This window comes from Neoarius graeffei, chromosome 13 (assembly GCF_027579695.1).
Source record: "Neoarius graeffei isolate fNeoGra1 chromosome 13, fNeoGra1.pri, whole genome shotgun sequence".
NCBI classification, from domain to species: Eukaryota; Metazoa; Chordata; class Actinopteri; order Siluriformes; family Ariidae; genus Neoarius; species Neoarius graeffei.
In genome coordinates this window covers 46,974,200-46,996,662 of record NC_083581.1, presented here as the reverse complement: position 1 = coordinate 46,996,662, position 22,463 = coordinate 46,974,200, and the positions used below count along the sequence as shown (strand labels likewise).

The following is a 22,463-nucleotide window of genomic DNA, read 5'->3' as shown; positions in this document are numbered from 1 at the left end:
AACTGTATCTAGTCTGTACCGCTCAACCTCATGCACAAGCTCAGGCTCCTTTCCCACCAAAGATGTGACATTCCATGTCCCAAAAGCCAGTTTTGTCAGTCAGGGATCAGTACGGAGATCAGACTGAATTATTTAGTTGTTATTGATTAAAACTGGCCTATCTTAGTGTAATAATTGTGTGGTAGTTTCACCAGCTAATAGATGACTAAATCTATTGCGCATTTTTTTTTAAATAAGTCTAAAACTAAATTCAAGTTAGCTGTTGAAATTAACACTTCTTCACCACTATTTGTCTTTTGGCAGCTTCAGGAGACATTCTGCTCAAGGATGAGCCTATGCCTTCTGATGAGAAAGAGGTTATGTCTTCTGTGAAGGTTGACACCGTAGTGGAGCCACATCTATCTCCAATGTGCAATGCTACCAAAACACACCTACCTCTTTGCTCTCACCTTTCCAGTATCGCCCCTCCTCCCTCCGTTTCGTCTCCTCCAGGTGCAGACCCTCTTCCAGGTGAGGCTTCTCTCATGAGCAGCCCTCGAGGGTGGGGCCGACCCCGCAAAATCAGACCAGAAGTCGAGCTTCATTTACGCACAGTCAAGAATCGCCGTCGCCGCCGCCACAGTAAATCAGGTGGCTGGGATTCAGCGCCAGGGGAAGGGCAGAATTCTGAAATTCAAGATCTTAGCCATTCTGCCTTGAATTGCTTGTTACATCCGTCTCCGTGCTCTCTGATCTGTGGCTCACGTGACATCTTGGCATCAGAGGCTGAGAATAACATGGGTGGCAACCAGTCAGAAGACCTTATGAAGGAGCACATAGATGGGAGACAGATGTTGCCTAAGGAGTCATGCAAAGAGGAATCACTATGTCCATGTTCATCTCTGGTCATGTCTTCTGTTAAAGAGACTTCCCTTCCTCTTGGTACTAGTCCTCATCTGAGACCAGTCACACTGCCAAAGGTCAGTGCTACTCAAGTCTAATTGATTTATAATAATTTCGTTTTTATGACATGCATGGCCTGGCTCGATAATAACCTTTCTAGATCATGCTGTGTATAGATACATTTTCTCCACTGTTAAACAATTAGAACTGATTAAAAATGGTTAAAAATCAAAGCCATTGATTTATGGGATTTTGTGTGGTTTCGTGTAGAATATTTATTTATAATTTTGCTTTTATAGCTTATGACTTCCACTCCTTCTGTGTGTACCACTTAGACTCCCAGACCTGGCAGGAGGTGCAGGAAGGGTAGTGGTGCTGGGTACAGGACCTGTGAAGCAGATGCAGTGAAACGCATGGGCAGACCCCCCTCCTCTCCCTTTCTGGAAATGGAGCAGATGTACTTAACTCAGCTAGTTGTCAAGCCCATTCCACGGGGTTAGTCTTTTTTTGTCTTTTTTTTTTAGTATTTGCTTCCCTACCAAGCCTATCTTATTCAAGTTTATCAACATGCACTATATGGTCAGGTTTGTGGCCACCTGAACATCACACTCGTATGTGCTTTTTGAACATCCCATTCCAGATTTAGTCCCTCCTTTACCATTATAATAACCTCCATTCTTCTGGGAAGGCTTTCCACTAGATTTTGGAATGTGGCTGTGAGATTTGCCCATTCAGCCACAAGAGCATTAGTCATGTCAGGTACTGATGGTTGAGCAAGAAAACCTGGGGAGTTTCAGTTCATCCCAAAAGTGTTCCCTAGGGTTGAGGTTAGGGCTCTGTGCAGGCCACTCGATTTCTTCCACACCGACTTTAGGAAACCATGTCTTCGTAGACCTTCACTTTGTGCACAAGGGACATGGAACATGTCTGGGCTAGGCCACTTGGTTTCAGTGAAGGAAAGTTTTAATGCTCACGTGTACAAAGACAGTTGTGCGCTTCTAACTGTTGCAGCAGTTTGGGGAAGGCCCACATGTCAGTGGTGGTCATAAACCTTTATATTATATGGACACAAGTGTTTTACTGGGAAATACGCCACTCGTATTTTTGATAGGAACTACGTACATCGAGAACGGCAACCGTGACACAATTCTCAGTATGTTGTTCGTGAGGATATCGATAAATTTTGTTTTGATAAATTTGGGTGCTTTTTGTTTGTGAATGTGTCTATATAATAAAAAGAAAATCACATGATAGCTTGAAGATATGATGTTTATCTTGTTGAAAAACTTGCATTTTCATATGAAATACATCGCAGATCTGAGTGACCAATTTAAATAATATTGGCTGGCTTTTTTCGTGGTATATCGATATATTCCATTCAGCTAGCATGATATTGAGCAAGTTGTTGTTTTATTATTATTATTATTATTATTATTATACATACACATTTGATGGAGCAATTATAGATTTTACAAAAAGTTAAGAACAGGAGGGTAACTTAGCAATATTGAATGCTGATTCTGATCGAATGTAATTCAATGTTCTGTCAATCCAATGTACAAAGTTCAAACAGTAAAAATGGTCCAAAGTCCAAAAAGCCTGAACAACAACCCAACTTGTATACAAGCTATATCCAGGTTGACAGTTCAAGTTCACAGTTACTTTTGGTAGGAGTTAATTGTTACATTGCAGTTGTTCAAAACAAAAGGGCTTTGCTGAGTGAAATCCTCTTGTAAAAGTCTCCGTCACTTTTCCTCACCTCCAAGTAGAACTTTGACAAAATTTCCACTATTGCTCTCTCTTCCAGTTTTTTAATGTCTGTTGGTGTGTTTTTCTCTTGTAAATATGCGTGAAGAATATCCAGTGAAGTTTTGGTAGCCTTTCGAGTGTTCAGCGCGTCTTCGGCTTTTAATGAAGCAAATCTCGTGGTTATGTTTATGTACAAACTGTCCAAGTTGCTTGCTCACGCGGACTTTTTATGTCCCCGACGTGTCTCTCTTCCAGTTTTTCAATGTCCATTGGTCTGTTTTTCTCTTGTAAATGTGTGTGAACAGCATACGAGGAAGTTTTGGTAGCCTTTCGGGTGTTCAGTGCATCTTTTAATTTCAGTTTATTTATTTAGTGCTTAAACTGAGCACTGAAATAACCCTGTCTTCTCTCGCTCCCGTCTGACAAAGAAATGATTGTGCGCGTGCGCAGCAGAAAAGTTGTAATTGGATCTTTGCATGAGCGCCTTTGTGTGATGTGTTGTCTTGACAACATGCAATATTACGACAATATTGCCTGCTCATTCTCCCTTGGGGAGAGTGGTGTAATACATGTAGGATAAACGATATGATAATATTGCATGCCATCAATAAACCCACTAGAAGGGAATAGAATACATATGTTATTTCCCAGCTGGGAGGTCCGTGTTGTGAAATACCGTGGCCGAGGTCTTAAAAGTACTGACCAAGGCCCTCTGGGCCGAGGTCCGTATTCAAGGCCGAGGTCACGATATTTCACCAAACGGACTGACCTTAAGCTGGTAAATAATATATTTATTTTTTCTTTACGAAATTCTAACAGAAAACGAGAGCGCCCAAAAGGGAAAACTGAGCCGAGGCACCATTTTGAATCCTCATTCATGGCTGTAATGCAAATTGCTTCCTCCTCGGTATACAAGTGCACTTCCATGGCAGGAAAAAAAACCCTACATTTTGCCACCTGTGTAGTCCCCTATTGATACAAATAGGAGTCATTCAGGATTCAGCCATGTTTTTGCTCGGCGTTAGCAAATTACAGGTTTTTAGCTTTCTCCTGAAATGTTTTATTTCTTTTTCCTCAGGGTAGTAAAACTCTCTTTCGCTGTGAAGATTGTCGTTATCACTATCCATGCTGTAAAATTAATGCTATTCTCCTGAGAAATGCTGGAAAAAATTTATTAGCTTTTTGATAATCTTATAAATAAATCTTATTAAAAAAAGGATAAATCTTGACAAAAAAAATGCTACTATGTTTGTTGTTGTGAACGAGCGAGTCACCAGAGGTCCGTAACTGGGGTCCGTACCGTAGGATACGGATCCGCTCGCCAGCCAATCAGAGCGCAGGATTTGGACCGCGAAAAAGTGTTTTTATTCCATAGAAAAGGTAGCCCGTACGTATAATAAATTCCAATATTTCACTCCAGTGATGTCACTCCCAGTGTTTTCCCGCTGACTTGACGTGCATTGTCGAAATGGCGAACTGGTTCTAAATTAAAATTCTTTTGATTAGCTTGGGTATTTTTTTGTGGATGTGTCTATATAATATAAAGAGCATTACATGGTGGCACGAAGATATGAAGTTTATCTTCTCGTGTTGAAAAATATATGTTCTCTTCGCTCACTCGTGATGCAGCTCTAGAAAAAATTAAGAGACCAGTGCAAAATTATCAGTTTCTCTGGTTTTACTATTTATAGGTATGTGTTTGAGGAACATGAACATTTTTTGTTTTATTCCATAAACTGCTGACATTTCCCCCAAATTCCATATAAAAATATTGTCCCTTAGAACATTTAATTGCAGAAGATGAGCGCTGGTCAAAATAACAAAAAAGAAGTGTTTTCAAACCTTGAATAATGCGTAGAAATCAAGAACATGTTCAATATTTAAACAAAACATTGCTAACGTTTGAACTCAGGATGAATTCAGAAATCAATATTTGGTGTAATAATCCTGACATTTAATCACAGCTTTGCTATACACTGAAGACATTTGGGTTTGAGAACAAAAAATGAATGAGACAAGTCCATCAGAATTTCAGCTTTCATTTCCTGATATTTACATCTCGATGCGGTAAACAACTTGGAACATAGCACCTTGTGTTTGAACCAACCCATTTTTAAGTGATCAGAAATATTGGAACATGTGGCTGACAGGTGTTTCCCAGGTGTGCCCGATTAGAATGCTTGTTTAAACAATTAATAGCTCTGAATGTCTACTCATGGCCTGAGCCATGGGTTTTGCTTGTGGAGACGGCTTTAATGTTGAGAGGGATAAACCAGCATAAGGACCATGATTAATGGTGGTATCAAGGCAGCTTTCATATTTATACTGTATACATTTTTCAAAACACATATTTTAGCCATCTTTACCAAAGGTGTGGGTAATTTTGGAGCTGACCAATTGTTAGCAAAATGTATGTTGAATTGTTCATATAGTAAACTGGTACAAGCATACAATGGATGTTTCAGAAGGTTAGTCTTTAGTAAACAATATTTTCCATCTCCAGAGATGGTGAAAGGTTGGTGGTGGATCAGAGAACCTGAGGAACTCGCAGCAGTTTTGACCGCTCTCCATCCCCGTGGTATCAGAGAAAAGGTCCTTCGCAAGAACCTTACTAAACACATGGAGTTCCTGACTGAGTTCTGCACACAACCCATGACGGGTAAGTCATCTTTTAAAAAAAACAAAACACTCAGTTATGTAGATATTTGCTGTTAGAAAGAAATATTTTAGCAGCTTTCCTGAAAGTAAGTTACAATGAACAGCTTGGTCATCTAGTCTTTTTTGTGTATAAAACCCTGTGTTCATGTTACAAGGTCGTAGTGGTATTTGAGCCGCTTTCATATGAAATGGCTTGGGAAAATCCATCCAGTCTCTTCTCATCATTCTAGTACAAGTTGATTTTTTTTTTTTTTTTTAATTTATTGTTGTCTCATCTGTCCATAACAGCATCCATAAGATGCAGTTCCAGAATGGGGTTTCTTTTTTGAACATGTGGTTAAGTAATACCTGGAAGAGTTTGTCACCCTGGATGGGAATTGAACCCGGTTCATGGTGGCGATGACTAAATTTAACCACTGCTCCAAAGGCTAGGTATAGATAGGGGATAAAACAGAAAAAAACATCTTTACTTCACCAAAAAAGCAAATAGAGACCCAAAATAATTAAAATGTACAACAGTTGAATACTAAAAAAATAAATAAATAAAAAGCTATCAGGGAAAATTCACTGAAGAGCCGAAGAGTAATAAGAGAGGCCAAAAAAGACAAAATATTCCAAAAAAACAAGTCGTAAAATATCCCAGAAAGGCAAAAATCTTAAAAGATCCCAAAAGTAAAAAAGGCAGGCAGCAAAAGTAAAGCAATAGAGATCTTGCATGTGACGTCACAGCCGATCCAGATTGTAACAGACGCCATCTTGTAGGTCAAACGCCATATTTTCTACTTCTGCTTCTACTTCTACCTTTTCTTCTGGAAAACCCTACTATATACAATTCTACTACAACGGCTGCGGCTACAAGCTCTCCCTACCTGTGCACGTTTTTTGTGTGTATTTTTGCGTGTTGTTCGTCTGTACCGGACTTCAATATCCACTACAACCGTATGGATTTACTGGACATTGGTTTCCAGCAGAAAATGACGGTTTGTAGCGATTTCCATCGCATGCACAACATTCCGGACGAGATAGCGAGACCAGCGGGGTCTCCGTGGATTGTTATCGGGTCTGGCAGGTGAAGGAGGCGGCGTCGGGAGAGGAAGCAAAAGCGAGGCTGCAGAACCGGCCTGTTGACTAAGCTCAGAAAACAGCCACTCAAATCTCCACTGCCAAGCCTCTATCTCTCCAACGCCAGATCCATGGTAAACAAGACGGACGATTTGGAATTACGGCTGGAATTACCTTATTCTATTCTATTCTATAATCGGCTGGTCAGTGCTATACTAGATACTACTGATATATCTAGTATCAGTACTAGTAATACTTAAGTGACTTACCCGTCCAATGAGGATTGTTATTTTCTTGTTTACAAGATGCCACATCTGAGGGCGGCTGACAAATCCTGAATTTCTGTAAAGATAACTGTCCAGAGATTTATAAGCACGCAGTGCTTCACCACTGAACAGCGAGGGAAAGTTAATGAGGTAATTATACACGTCTGGGTATTCCACCTCTGGCAGTTCAATATCCACTGACACGGTCGTGAAAACTACGTCCGGTAATCGATAAGGGTCACTAATCTGTAGGTCGTTTATTTTAGACATACATCTAGTTATCTGTTCATTAGAGAAATGAGCCGTGTAGTCCGTCGGTTGAAATGTATCCATTTTGTACACGAGCGCAGCAGTATTCAGCGGTGTTTTTTACCGACAAGATGGTGGCTGTGTACTTTCCGATCACGTGACTGCAAGATCTCTATTAGTAACAAAAGGTTAGGTACTAACCGAGGTACTTGCGTGAGCTGCACAAGGACTGAGTGATGACCAAAGAAAAGGGAGGGTATAAATAGCCTAGAAGATCAGAGACGGGTGAAGACAATAAAGGTTAACAGGGCAATCAAAAGAAAAAACAAAAGCAGAACGTGACAGATTTATGGATGTGGTGAAGGACATGATTAGTGCAACAGAAGAAGATATGGAGGGACATTATCCACTGTGGTGACAGAAGCAGCTGAAAAAAGATCTAACTCATTCATTTTTCTGCCATCCCAAAATCTTAAATTGATTTGGAAGATTCATGTCTAATCAGAACTTAGAGAAGCTTATCTTCTCTAAGGGGGAGAACTTAGAGAAGCTTATCACATGCCTTTATCTTCAGCATGGTGGACTTCTGAAATATTGTCTCGGGGTTCTCCAGAAAATCTGAAGTAGCCAGCTAAAAAAAAAAAAAAGCTCATTCACAGTGTTGCCACTACAACAAGACAGAATGATCTATACCCCCCGCCCTAGATACCAAGTTTCAAGATATTGGTCACGTTTTTCAAGTTCTGCTGTAGGAAACCAACCCTACCTCTTTACACTGACTACGTATACATGCACATCCAAATCGAGCTGCTGTCGGTAATCGAGCTGAAGGTCCCAGCAGGGTGCCAGAGAAATCCAATCCTACATGCACACAAATGAAATCGGGCTATTGTGTGAAGTGCATTGTGCACCCGAGCCACAGGTGGCGCTACACGCCCCATCGTGTTGGTACACCTCCGGTTGTCGTCATGAAGAGCTATTCAAGAGTGTAAACAAAGTTATCAGTTCCGTGTTCTCCATTGCGCGTTTTTCTCCCGTCCATGAATTTTAATATATTCAACTCCTTAAGCTGAATGAGCATGAACTCTGTCTCCTCATCGCTCCAGAAGTGCACGTTTCTGCTCACCATTTTCTCTTCTTCGTTTATTCCTCCTGACCTCTTCTGCTGCTCGCTACTACTGTTGTCATGCCGACCGAGGCTGTTGTGTTTCCCGCTTGTGGTCTCGTCACTCTTCACTTCCGGAAGGGGCAGTAAGTAGCTCGACTACTAGCTCGATAGGGTATACATGCACTAAGTAGCTCAGCAGAAATCGCATAAACTAGGTCGTGCAGCTCGATTCCGAGAAATCAAGTTCGGTTCAATTTCAGCCGAATTAAGGTGTATACATGGCATTTTGAACTTCGATTTCAGTCGAGCAACGGCAGAAATTCGATTCTCTCTATGTGCATGTAAACGCACTGACTGACCTCAGCAGCCCATGGCATAAGCCCACTGGACCTTTGGTCCACATGAGCTAAAAATGACACTTTCTCACATTTCTTAGTATCAGAAGGCACATGTACATTACTTAATCAACACAGATACCAACTTTCAAGACCATACCACTCATAGCTTTCAAGTTCTGCTCCAGAAACAAAACCTACCCCTAAGACGAACCTGCAGGCCCGGCGCCGTGGGGGGGCGAAAGGGGGCGTCGCCCCTTGTGGCTACAGCCCCACCCCCTCAGCGGAGACTCAGATCACTTAATTGTTTTCTTATGAAAATGTAATGTATTATAGACGTATTAATAATTTGCTTTGTGCGCAAATGTCCTAAGAATATGTGTTGTTGACGTCACCCCCCATGCAGCGGGGGTGAAAATTCATCACTTCAGAGTGTTTTGTCCCCTACATGCCTAAACTGGGATCGCGGATTAAGTGGTTAGCGTTGACTCGGTGCAAGTCAGGAAGGCTATTACTGGTGCAGCCGCGGGGTCTGTTGATTTTTTTAAATTATGATTTTGGCCGCCGAGCCAAGTACCTTAGACTTGCATTGATGTTTTGTTTTCATGCCGCGGAACTATTTGTATGCATTTTAAATTTAAAGGACTTGCCTGTAGGTTTGTGTGTGTGTTGTTTTATGTTTGGCATCTTTCTGGTTGTACCGCGTGTCTGTGAGAAAATCGGAGGGGAGGGTTAACAGGTGGGCACGGGTGTTGATAAAGCGCAACTGCCCTGGTAATGTGTCACATGATTTTCCCGGACTAAAGCAACCTTCGGGGCCGTGGTTTTGTGGTTGGCGTAGTTAATTGTTTGAAATACGTTGTCAGACCGCCATCACTACTACACACTATATGAAAAATATTTGCCCCCTTGCGATTTCTAATTGCCCCCTTAGTAAACTGTTCCTGGCGCCGGGCCTGCGAACCTGAGAGACCAAGTCTGAAATTGTTTCCATGGAAACATTTAAAATTTTCTCAAATTTCTTAGTATGAAAAGACACATCTATATCACGTTGTTAACATGTATACCGAGTTTCAAATCCGTATCATGAACAGTTTTTTGGATATATGCTCCGGAAATGAACATTTGCTCTTAGAAACTAAGTTGAAATCAATTTTTTATGTAAAAATTTGAAAAATAATTTTTTTCAAAAAATCTAAAATGGCAAAAGGCACCAGTTCACATGTTGCTTGATTATGTATACAAAGTTTCATGAAGATATCTTCGGTAGTTTTAAAGATATGGCCCAGAAACGAAAACGTGACGGACGGGTGGGCGGGTGGATTTCTACGTCCCCCACCAAACATTGTTTGGCCAGCGGATAATGACCCTCCCCTCCCCCTGAGATATTGACAGATATTGGATCCTCTAAGGCCTCTTAAGAAGGGGGAGATTGTAAATAAGTTTACCGCAGAAGGTGAATATGGGGGAGCGGAATGAAAAAGTAAGAGGAAGAATAAAAAGGGTAGTGATTTGTAATAACAGTTGAAACAAAATGTGCACTACCATCTTTCTGGTTTTTGTGTAGTGTGTGTGTGTAATTTGTAGTTGCATGTGTTTATGAAGATTATGCTTGTGCTGTGGGGTGGCACGGTGGTGTAGTGGTTAGCACTGTCGCCTCACAGCAAGAAGGTCCGGGTTCAAGCCCCGGGGCCGGCGAGGGCCTTTCTGTGTGGAGTTTGCATGTTCTCCCCGTGTCCGCGTGGGTTTCCTCCGGGTGCTCCGGTTTCCCCCACAGTCCAAAGACATGCAGGTTAGGTTAACTGGTGACTCTAAATTGACCGTAGGTGTGAATGTGAGTGTGAATGGTTGTCTGTGTCTATGTGTCAGCCCTGTGATGACCTGGCGACTTGTCCAGGGTGTACCCCGCCTTTCACCCGTAGTCAGCTGGGATAGGCTCCAGCTTGCCTGCGACCCTGTAGAACAGGATAAAGCGGCTAGAGATAATGAGATGAGATGCTTGTGCTGTGTGTGGTATGGTTTTGGTTTTGTGGCATGGCTGGAGTAAATCTGTTAGCTGTTCCGTGTGATTTAATGTTGTCCAACTTGAGTTGGATTTGATAGTTTGATAATTTTCTTGAGGCAGAGTTTTTTACTATTACAGTATGTACTCAATTAAGATTTTCCGATGTGTGAAAATGCTCTTTGATTTCCAGTTTATTAGTATGGTTTTCTTGGCGATGGTTCAAAGTAGACGGCGTTTTGATTTCATAAAATCGGTGAAATTTAGTTCCGTCTGAAATTTGGTCATTGTAATATGTTTACTTCTGTAATATCTAAAAAAATGTGTGTGTGTATCTGGCCATTCTGTAGCTGGGAAGTTATTTAATTTGAGGGGATTCCTGGGCAAATAATGTGCATGAAATCGCCATCTTCACATAGTCAGCAGACAGAGGAAGTCCGTGTGCGCATGCGCAGGTTTACCTTGGCCGTGCACTGACCGTTCCATCATTCTGTCACTAAACAAACAGCTGATCACATTGAGGTGCTCGCTGACCGCATATATTTATTAATTTGGTCCTGCGTTTCTTTTTCTTCGCAACATGACGTCTTTTCTTCTCGCTTTCTGTTACTGTAGTCGATCTTTCACGTTTCATTCGCACACTGACTTCCTCCATTTTTCTCTCCTGTTGCAAATTTGTATCCCACAATGCCTTGCATGAACGGGGAAAGCCTACCACGTGATGCATGACGTAGTATCTTGTATTGCACCACGGTGAAACAAGAAAAAATGGCGGAGAACTTATTCTAAATTCATTAATGGTTCTATTAAAAAAAGCTAAAAAATAAAAAAAATTGAAAGTCTGTGATTCAAATTCAATAGCTTTCGGTCCACTAAACAAAAATAATTGGGTGTCAGGGAAAGTTCTTTTTATGGCCGACGCTTGGAAAATCTGAAAGGCAGCACAGCTTTAATGCTGTAAGAAAACTGTGGTGCCTTTAGTAATGTTGATTTCACACGTATCTGAGTAGGCAGAGTAATGGGGAGAGTGGGATGGTATGATTTAGACCCCGTCCACACGTAGCCGGGTATCTGCTAAATTGAAGATATTTTTCTACGTTTTGGCCTGTCATCCACATGAAAACACATCAAAAACGAATATTTAAAAAAAAAAAAACTCCGGGCAAAGTGAAGATTTTTGAAAACTCCGTGTATGCCTTTTCGTGTAGACAGAGATAACCGGAGTTTTGCGTTTTAGAACGTCACAATCTGCGCCAAAAAAATGACGACAAATCTGCCCTGACGTCAAACGTGCGACGTTTGTTTACTGCAGAAGCCAGATTAAGCATGGACAAAGAGTAATGGATCGGAGTAGTGCCTTGAAAGCGTTAATTATTGTGCAGGTGCTATTTACATGTTTAATTTTAGAAGCCCAACTACTGACAAGATTCCCAATCAATGTTTTCTTGCGTCTTTTGAAGTTTATACTCCAAAATCGTGTTTAGAAGCAATTCTGTCTCCGAGTCTGTCCAGACGAACGAGCTTGGCGCCATGTTTTATGTTTAGGCGGAAGTGACGCCAACAGAGGGCTATTCTGATGTGATTAGGGGGGAGGATTTGGGGAAATAATGCCATCTACAGGTTTGGAATGCTTATGAATGTGATTGAAAACGCAGATGTGCGGTTATGTGTGGAAGGGATTTTTTTCGAAGACGAGGTGGTGTGGATAAAACATTTTTATAAACGGAGGGGGGGAAATGTTCGGTTTTAAAAATACCCGGCTACGTGTGTACATGGCCTTAGTCGATGTGATAATTCCTTAGTGCTTTGTTTCCAGAAGTGTTTAACATGTGTAAAGTCCCGTATGGTTTGTATGCGTTTGTCTATTTATTTTATGTGCAATGTGCACAGATGTTGTATTTCATGTAGCCCATTTTCAACATCTGTGTAGTAAGTCCTAGGAATTATTTCCTGTGTATCAGGTGTAGACTGGTGTCTTTATGTAGGATGTGTTCTCTAAAATCTGTTTTAAAAAAAAAAAGCATCTCTTTGTGTGATTGTTGACGTTTCTTTTATATGGTATAGCAGTTGTAAGGTTTGGTTTGGATATTATTTTATATATTTAGGATAGGACTTTAGTAGATGAGAGATTGAAGTTCTGATGCCAACATGGGGAAGTCTAATGTATTTATTGTTTAGATTATTTTAGAGCATATGATGGCTGAGTTGTAGGCATTCACAGAAATGTTTATTCTCTTGTTCATGCGTCTCGGTTAGATATGGGAAGGAGATAAAAGTTGTTTTGACAGATGTGTTTAGTATGAGCAATGCCGTTTTCGACCCTTTTTTTTAGTGGCTTAGCTGGTATCGCTGAAAACAAATGTTATTTACCAGCTGGGAGGTCCGTATCATAAAATACCGTGACCGAGGTCTTGAAAGTACTGAGCGAGGCCCTCTGGGCCGAGGTCAGTATTCAAGGCCGAGGGCACGGTATTTCACCATACGGACCAACCTTAAGCTGGTAAATAATATTTATTTTTTTCTTTACCAAATTCTAACAGGAAACGAGAGCGCCCGAAGGGGAAAACCGAGCCGAGCCGCCATTTTGAATCCTCATTCACGGCTGTAATGCAAATTGCTTCCTCCTCAGTATACAAGTGCACTTCCATGGCAGGAAAAATACTGCATTTTGCCGCCTATGTAGTCCCCTATTTATACAAAATTGAGTCATTCAGGATTCAGCCATGTTTTTGCTCGGCGTTAGCAACAGTTAGAGGTTTTTAGCTTTCTTTTGAAATGTTTTATTTTATTTCTTCTTCCTCAGGGTAGTCGAACTCGCTTTCGCTGTGAACACTGTCGTTATCACTATCCATGCTGTAAAAAATTTATAAGATTTTTGATAATCTTATAAATAAATCTTATTTAAAAAAGGATAAATGTTGACAAAAAATGCTACTATGTTTTTTTGTTGTGAACGAGCGAGTTGCCAGAGGTCCATAACTGGGGTCCGTACCGTAGGATACGAACCCGCTCGCCAACCAATCAAAGCGCAGGATTTGGACCGAGAAAAAAAAAAGCTTATTTATTTTTATTGATATTCTGCCAGTGATGGAATATCCCTTATAAAATGCTGTTATTTGTTGACAAAATTATCAAAGAGTTGCACTTTCTTCTGCTCATTTTCATCAGTGTTTCCCTATACCTGCATATTCCTGATTCTGAAATGATCATATGTTATTTATGCATACCAGTTAATTGGCTTACTAAAATCCATTTCAGGGTTCTGAAAAACATTCTCCACTTTTTTCCGTGAAAAATCGAGTCAAAGAAGTATTCACTTTTTCTTTACTTGGTCTGCATTTCTTCCTTGGTTACTGACTTATCAAAGTGGATTTAAAGGAGAACTGAAGGCAATTTTTTAAATCTCATTTTATTAAATATCGGAATGCATTTTTGATAGCTGTGTGGTCACTGCTATAGCAAGTTTTGAGTGTTTTTGAAATATGCTACCGTAAATCCTCTAATATAGGCCGGGGCCTTTATTTCACTCAAGTGCATCTTGGTCCAGGCCATTATTGGAAGGAGGCCAGAATTAGAGGCAGGCCTCTATTTCTATTTGAGCAAAACAGACTACCAGTGGAATGAATAAAAACGAGATTTTGTGTCTATTTGAACCTATAAACTGCGTGCTGCAGTTTCTATGAAGAGTCGATCTATAGGCTTATACACAAAACAACGATAGAACTTTAACTTGAAATTGAACAATAGCCTTCCATGAACACAAGCTGATATTTGAACAACATATGTGAACTACACACGACAATAAACAATAAACTCTTTATAGCCTCGATTAGAATCTAGTGAACTTGCTCAGCACTACCGCACGCACGACTCTGACACACACTGTAGCGCAACGTGGGGTACAGAGACTCGCTGAAAAACTCCTCGGGTATTTTTCTGAGTTTACCGAAAATCAGAGTAGAAGGAGCCACCCACCCTCTGTCTGGTTTGAAGCGGTTCTGTAGGACATTGAGCTTTACAGAGTCTGGTGCACATTTTAAGGCATCTGGTTGAAGTTTACCTATGTCTGATAAATCTGATGTCAGTGATAGCGGGCTGACTCGTGGCTCATTAGTAAAGCTATCTGATGGCTCATTTGTCAGCAAGGTGGAGCAACCATCTACTTCTGATCGTAAGGGACATGGGGAGATGTAGGTGTTCTTATATGAAATTCACTGGATGTATGGCTAGTTTCAAACTCAGAGGTAGATGAAGGCAATTCCCTCAAAGGAACTGAGCTCGCATCCAGCTGCAGCGTACTGCTGCTCGGTTGCGGAGGAGTGGAAGCTGCCGGTTCCGTGTTACTAGCTGATACTGGAGAGGACTGGCAAGCAGATGACACCCCTGGATCACTGCTTTTGGACTTTTTCGTAAAAGTCTGAAACAAGCTCGTTTGTTTCAGGGTTCGTTTACTCATTTTTGACTCGCTTCTCAATAAATTCTCGCACAAGCTCTGACTACTGACGATTGTCTGTCTCCGTTTCTCAAAACTGGAGAGAATCTCAGTGGTGCAAGAAAAGTATATCTGCATTGACCAATGAGCTTTCTTGGTCACACACACTCCGCCCACTCCTGAAGCTCACAAATGCGCCGGCACACACACGTCTCTCTCTCTCTTTCTCAAATTATGTTGCATTGCCAAAGCATTCAGGTAATAATTATAATTAAAAAAAAATATCTCTCTCCCCAAGGTACGCCTAGTGCATACGGCCATACGCCTGGCAGCGCCACTGATCACAATTGTCTTTCAGATCGGAACGATTGTGTAAGGCCACTGTGATCTCAGAAACATCGTTGGTTATAGCCCCGGCCTGTATTAGAGTCCGGCCATTATTTACCTCCTCCGACAGCGAGACCGGCCAATATTAGAGTCCCGGCCAGTAATGGAATACAGGCCAGTATTAGAGGATTTACTGTATGTAATATATCAGTCCATATGTCAAAGCAACGGCCGTAAACGAGATTCGTTGAGACCTGTGCGAGACATCGTAGGACGGAAGTAAAACATACAGCAGGAATCAAAGTGACCGACATCTGCCAACGTTCCATGTCCGAAATTGCTCACTCGTTCACTACTCCCTATTGATATGAGTAATGCCTTTTTCTACTTTTTTTTTTAAGTGGCTTAGCTGGTATCACTGAAATAGGGGAATTACTATATAGAGGAAAAAAATGATTTTGGACACTAGTCTGTCACGCCGGTATTTACATCATTACTGTCGCACAATTAAAATGTGCCAGATCAGTCGGCTGGTGGGTTTTCAAAATAATAAATGCATGCATGTGTTTTTGTGATAAATCCATATTATACTGAGCGTATTTCCTACATTAATAAATACAAAGTACAACCCCGATTCCAAAAAAGTTGGGACAAAGTACAAATTGTAAGTAAAAACGGAATGCAATGATGTGGAAGTTTCAAAATTCCATATTTTATTCAGAATAGAACATAGATGACACGTCAAATGTTTAAACTGAGAAAATGTATCATTTAAAGAGAAAAATTAGGTGATTTTAAATTTCATGACAACAACACATCTCAAAAAAGTTGGGACAAGGCCATGTTTCCCACTGTGAGACATCCCCTTTTCTCTTTACAACAGTCTGTAAACGTCTGGGGACTGAGGAGACAAGTTGCTCAAGTTTAGGGATAGGAATGTTAACCCATTCTTGTCTGTGGGATTCTAGTTGCTCAACTGTCTTAGGTCTTTTTTGTCATATCTTCCGTTTTATGATGCGCCAAATGTTTTCTATGGGTGAAAGATCTGGACTGCAGGCTGGCCAGTTCAGTACCCGGACCCTTCTTCTACGCAGCCATGATGCTGTAATTGATGCAGTATGTGGTTTGGCATTGTCATGTTGGAAAATGCAAGGTCTTCCCTGAAAGAGACGTCGTCTGGATGGGAGCATATGTTGCTCTAGAACCTGGATATACCTTTCAGCATTGATGGTGTCTTTCCAGATGTGTAAGCTGCCCATGCCGCACGCACTAATGCAACCCCATACCATCAGAGATGCAGGCTTCTGAACTGAGCGCTGATAACAACTTGGGTCGTCCTTCTCCTCTTTAGTCCGAATGACACGGCGTCCCTGATTTCCATAAAGAACTTCAAATTTTGATTCGTCTGACCACAGAACAGTTTTCCACTTTGCCACAGTCCATTTTAAATGAGCCTTGGCCCAGAGAAGACGTCTGCGCTTCTGGATCATGTTTAGATACGGCTTCTTCTTTGAACTATAGAGTTTTAGCTGGCAACGGTGGATGGCACGGTGAATTGTGTTCACAGATAATGTTCTCTGGAAATATTCCTGAGCCCATTTTGTGATTTCCAATACAGAAGCATGCCTGTATGTGATGCAGTGCCGTCTAAGGGCCCGAAGATCACGGGCACCCAGTATGGTTTTCCGGCCTTGACCCTTACGCACAGAGATTCTTCCAGATTCTCTGAATCTTTTGATGATATTAGGCACTGTAGATGATGATATGTTCAAACTCTTTGCAATTTTACACTGTCGAACTCCTTTCTGATATTGCTCCACTATTTGTCGGCGCAGAATTAAGGGGATTGGTGATCCTCTTCCCATCTTTACTTCTGAGAGCCAGTCATACTTTTTATACCCAGTCATGTTAATGACCTATTGCCAGTTGACCTAATGAGTTGCAATTTGGTCCTCCAGCTGTTCCTTTTTTGTACCTTTTAACTTTTCCAGCCTCTTATTGCCCCTGTCCCAACTTTTTTGAGATGTGTTGCTGTCATGAAATTTCAAATGAGCCAATATTTGGCATGAAATTTCAAAATGTCTCACTTTCAACATTTGATATGTTGTCTATGTTCTATTGTGAATACAATATCAGTTTTTGAGATTTGTAAATTATTGCATTCCGTTTTTATTTACAATTTGTACTTTGTCCCAACTTTTTTGGAATCGGGGTTGTACCTGCATCGTTCAGTTTTTTTTTTTTTTTTATCAAGGCTGAATACTTTCTTCTTTGCTGCTGCCTTTTATTAAATCAGATTTGAGACTTTTAATTTGATTTCTTTCAGCGCGGACAGCACTACAAAATGGCGTCCCCACTATATAGTGCCCTACACTGCAAAAAATGATATCTTAGCCAGTGAAAATATCTTGAAAATAGTTAAGCATTTCCTATGAGAAGAATATGACACCAATTCTGAGATTATTAAACCTAGTTCTAGATTGCAACCGACTTATTCTAAGATGTCTTATCAAGTAAAAATATCTGTCCATGCAGCAAGATTATTTCACTAATATAAAGTAATTTTGTCCTCAAATTCAGTTTTCAATTTTTTGTAGCGTATATAGTGAGTAGGGAGTGATTTCGGACACAGGTCGTCAAAAGACGCGCGCGCGCTCTTTCTTTCGAATGCTGACGTAATCAAGCCGGAAGTTTTGTTTTTGATAGCAGTCGGGAAAGTTTGAAGAAAGTAGGCAGTAATCGTCATTTAAACTCGTTTTTGTGCAATATTTCTTTTGGAAAACAGTTTTCAAAATGGCGGCACTGACACCTGGCTGACACGCACAAGTCTCGTGAAGATCACGCGGATAAGCGACGCCTGCCGTGGACCAAACGAACTAAATTCGACATGGCTAAAAAACGAATAGGCCGATAAGTATAATATTTAATTGCAATTAGTTGCCAATATGAGTCACGATATAAGGTTACTAAAACTGAAAACGTAATTGAATAACACGTTAATTAGGAAATAAAACAAGTTTAAAAATGACTTCAGTGCCCCTTTAATACAGGTTTATACCAACCAAACAAGCACAATTGAAGTATTTGTACAGATACAGCTAGGCCTCTCCATTACATATAAAATTTGGGCTCCACTCCAGCCTCTAATAAGAGAGACTTGATTTTGGGCGCCCTGTACACCACCAAGCTAAAATAAACAACTTTAGTTTGAGCTGACTTAAGGATATTTCATCAGGGAATTATTCAGAAGAGATATTGGGACTCACTTTACCGTTTACTTCAACACACAACTTGATTTACAATTGAACAGAGTTGAGAAGAGTCTTGGACCAACCAACAGTGAAGGAAGCTGAAAGGAATCTGAATTTACTGTCAATTTACAAACCGAATACAGAATGAGACGGCGTTTCTCATCATACGTCCACCGCAGGGACTCAACACGCCATGCCCCCCGAAACATAGAGCCAATCTGATGCTTGCCTGCTGCACTTTCACTTTGGTGGGGGTTTGTTTGTTTGTGTGTGTATTTATTTTAAATTACACCGAGCCCTGTATTACTGACACTGTCCAATGTGCTCGGGGACGGTCAGGGCTCTGAGTGTGCCTCCCCCGTGGCTATTTCGGCCCTTAAGTCATCTTCAGTGCTTGAAGAAGCCCACCCAAAAAACTTCACCAGTTTAGACTGCGCCATTGTTTGGTTCACGCAGAGATAATTACACCACCACACCAGGCCGATTAAAGGGCATATTCTGGACCAATTTCGGATTTTTTTATATATGAAAGTATGTCCCTTTACACACTCATCCAGAAGGGTAATTTTGCACAAGGCCATCTGTCTACAGCAGAAAAAAATGAAACAAAACGCATCTGGAAAAATCCCAAGGGAGTCTGGAGCCAGAATCGTGACGTTACCTGCGGAAGCGCCAGCAGGCTGCACGAGCTTTGCACGGTTTCAGTGCACAGCCTGTGTAGACCAAGCGCTCCCATTTCTCTCTCATTTGGAAAACGATGAGTACTAATCCCATCAAGATTGGTGTTGCTACACCCTCCTACAATACATCTGTTAACCATTTTAATAATTACGCGATAACCTTGAAATTTGCAGAAAGCCACCAGGTCGTTTTCTCATAAACAAACCAGCGCTGACGTAGGATTCAGAGGGAGGCGTCCCGTACGCGACGTCACGAAAATCAGTGTTTGCCGGGAAATCCAAATGCCAAGTTTTTTCAGAGGCGGACCAATTTGCCTCAAATGGCTCGATTTCAACTGAATTTTTCTGGTATTGCGCAAGGTAAAAAAATTGCAGAGAATGCAGAATGAGACAGATACTTGACCAAAGTTTAATATAAAATAGGAGAATTGCATTGATCTTGCTCCTGAATTTACCCGTCATATGCACTTTAAGACACACTGCGATTTGGCCAAAAGTTTGGCGCTCATGTGGTCATTGTGTAATTGATTTTTATTGGTCACCAGCACGTGTTCACTGTTTACACTCTGGCTTCCTGTCCTCTCTTCACTGGGGTTAAATTTCGGCAAACGGAAGGATTTGTGGAGGGATTTCTGGAAAAGATGACTTACAATAAATACGACAGCTACATTCATCACTGTGACAACTGCTAGTAATTTTCTCTTCATCACTGATGGATTATATTCATCAACGACGAGTGCCAGCAGGAACCGTGCATTCTAACGCCAACACAATTAAGTGTCCGACACGTTATTGTTGTTGTGTGTGGGTGGGTGTATGAAGTTCTCCGAACCAGGATATATATATTTTTTGGATTCATAATTTATAGTGGGGCGGCACGGTGGTGTAGTGGTTAGCGCTGTCACCTCACAGCAAGAAGGTCCTGGGTTCGAGCCCCGTGGCCGGCGAGGGTCTTTCTGTGTGGAGTTTGCATGTTCTCCCCGTGTCCGCGTGGGTTTCCTCCGGGTGCTCCGGTTTCCCCCACAGTCCAAAGACATGCAGGTTAGGTTAACTGGTGACTCTAAATTGACCGTAGGTGTGAATGGTTGTCTGTGTCTATGTGTCAGCCCTGTGATGACCTGGCGACTTGTCCAGGGTGTACCCCGCCTTTCGCCCGTAGTCAGCTGGGATAGGCTCCAGCTTGCCTGCGACCCTGTAGAAGGATAAAGCGGCTAGAGATAATGAGATGAGAGAATTTATAGTAAGAATGGGTTTTCTTGCTAATTTTGTTCAAAATTCATGTATTATGTATTGATTTACTGTGGAAAGTTGGAACTCTCATGGAAAAATTAACCAATAAGCCTTGCAGTGTGAACAGTCATAATTAAACGCATTGCACTATTGATGGTCCATACTTTGAAATTTTTTTTTAAGTTGGAGTTGTTTTTCTCCATTCACATTCCTACTTTTTTTCCCTTTTTATTTGTTTTTACTTTTGTGTATATCAGATCCCATGTTTCAACTGAAAGTGGAGGATGATGGACCCTTGCTGGAGGCGATGAAGCAGCCATGGGTAGGGCAGAAGAGTGCCATGCAGATTGATATTAGCATCCTGCAGATGGTGGAGGATCTGGAGCACAGGGTGGTGGGAGCTGATCTGCAGCTTAAGGTGAGGGGGGGGAAGGGTGTGAGTAAAAAGCCAGAGAGAACCTATTGAACGTTAATTTGAGCTTTCGTTCTTGCTGCTGCTAGACAGCATTTTCCCTCCAGGGCTCCTGGTGAGTCAGATTTAAAAGTTTGTGGACTGTAGATTATTTCCACCCCCATTTGATCGGCATCATTTAAATCAACATACTCTTGGTATACTGGGTCGCTGATACTGAGCAGTATTAGGAGCTGTGTGCTTTTCGCCTCTTAGATTAGTCATCGCATTGTAATGTCCACACTTGATATTCAAAAATCAGTCCCTTGTTTGGACTCGGCGATACTGACCGTGCCAGTGAATCATCGTTTGCAGGATTTCAGGTATGGAGACATTGAAGTCCAGCGATGTTACAGTTTAAACACTGACAGATATACTGCCTTAGCAGTTATAAAGATGCCACAGAAATGCTGTAAAATATTTCGAGATGCCCAGGAAAAACTAACCAGTGTTTCATGTTGATTGAGCCCATCTCCGATTGTCCCGGTTCTAAAGTACTTGGACGGGAGGAACGTATCCTTAATATCTCCGTAAATTCTTCATTTAGTTATTTATTTTATTATATGGATCTCTTCATTGTGTAACAAAATATATTGTCAGTCATTAATAAACATTGTAGGTAGTTTAAGTTGGCTAAGGTGGTGTTTACATTAGACCGTATCCGTCTCGTTTTCGTCGCGGATGCACTGTCCGTTCACATTAAAACGCCGGGAAACGACTCCACAGGCGGAACAACTTGAATCCGCCAGGGCCCACGTATTCAACCCATTACGTATCTGATCCGGTGCTGTGTAAACATTGAGGAACGAGGAAACGCTGTGCTGAGCTCTAGCTGACGTCGTCATTGGACAACGTCACTGTGACATCCACCTTCCTGATTCGCTGGTGTTGGTCATGCCGCGTTGGTCATGTGACGCGACTGCTGAAAAACGGCGCGGACTTTCACTTCCTGCTATTTGTCCCGAATCACTGCTCGTGCGCTTCACTCGCGCGGTCTGTGAGCTGCGCAGGGCCGGAGTACGCACCCTCCAGAGGGCACTCGCTGTTCAGGGCGGAGTGAGTTGGAGAGCAGGATGCCTGCGGAGCCGAGCATATCCGTGTATTGGCGTTGCTGTGTGCACGCGAATCATTTTAAAAACGTTAATCTGATGATCCGCTGATACGGTCTAATGTAAACACCACCTAAGATGCTTTACACATTCCTTAGCTTAATCTGTTGTTTGCTATTCCTGTTTTCTCTATCTTCCTTTTTTTTTAAAAAAAAAAAAAACCTTGTTCAGCTTTTCACTGCTCCAGAGCCCGACTCTACCAGGGAAGACCTGCAATATTATGAACATGACGTGGACCCCAGAGAAGACTGGATAGTGAAGAGCAAAAAAGAGTGGTGGGACCTCTTGCGTATACCCACAAACCCCCTGGATCTGGCCATTATGCGCCTTACCAACCTGGAGAGGAATATTGAGCGGCGCTACCTCAAGGGGCCACTGTGGAATCTTTCTGAGGTGATGCGCTTAGCTCCTCTCTCATCCCCACCTGAAGGAGAGGAGATTGCTATGGACACCATCAGGTCAGATACATGTGAAATAATGACGGGAAAATTAGCATTTTACATGTTTTTATGAAGTTGTTCAGTCCCGTGTTTTGTTTACCCGTAAACCCAGTCGACGAGACTAAACAGTGGTCGGAGTGTATTGTGAGTCTGGTTACTGTCAGGGATGGACTGGAGACGAATGTAAGCGCAGAAGATACTTTTAATAATAATAGTGACACCAAGCAAACAA

General features: G+C 41.6%; 1 protein-coding gene across 1 annotated transcript in view; it reads left to right on the top strand.

Annotated features, from left to right (window-relative positions):
* The window catches only part of baz2a (bromodomain adjacent to zinc finger domain, 2A), a 135,398-nt gene that overhangs the window by 97,891 nt on the left and 15,044 nt on the right, over positions 1–22,463 (top strand). Inside the window, exons 19-23 of the mRNA XM_060936667.1 lie at positions 304–959; positions 1,218–1,377; positions 5,135–5,290; positions 20,489–20,649; positions 21,963–22,249. Coding sequence (XP_060792650.1) covers positions 304–959; positions 1,218–1,377; positions 5,135–5,290; positions 20,489–20,649; positions 21,963–22,249 — 1,420 coding nt within the window. The remainder of the gene's footprint in view (positions 1–303; positions 960–1,217; positions 1,378–5,134; positions 5,291–20,488; positions 20,650–21,962; positions 22,250–22,463) is intronic.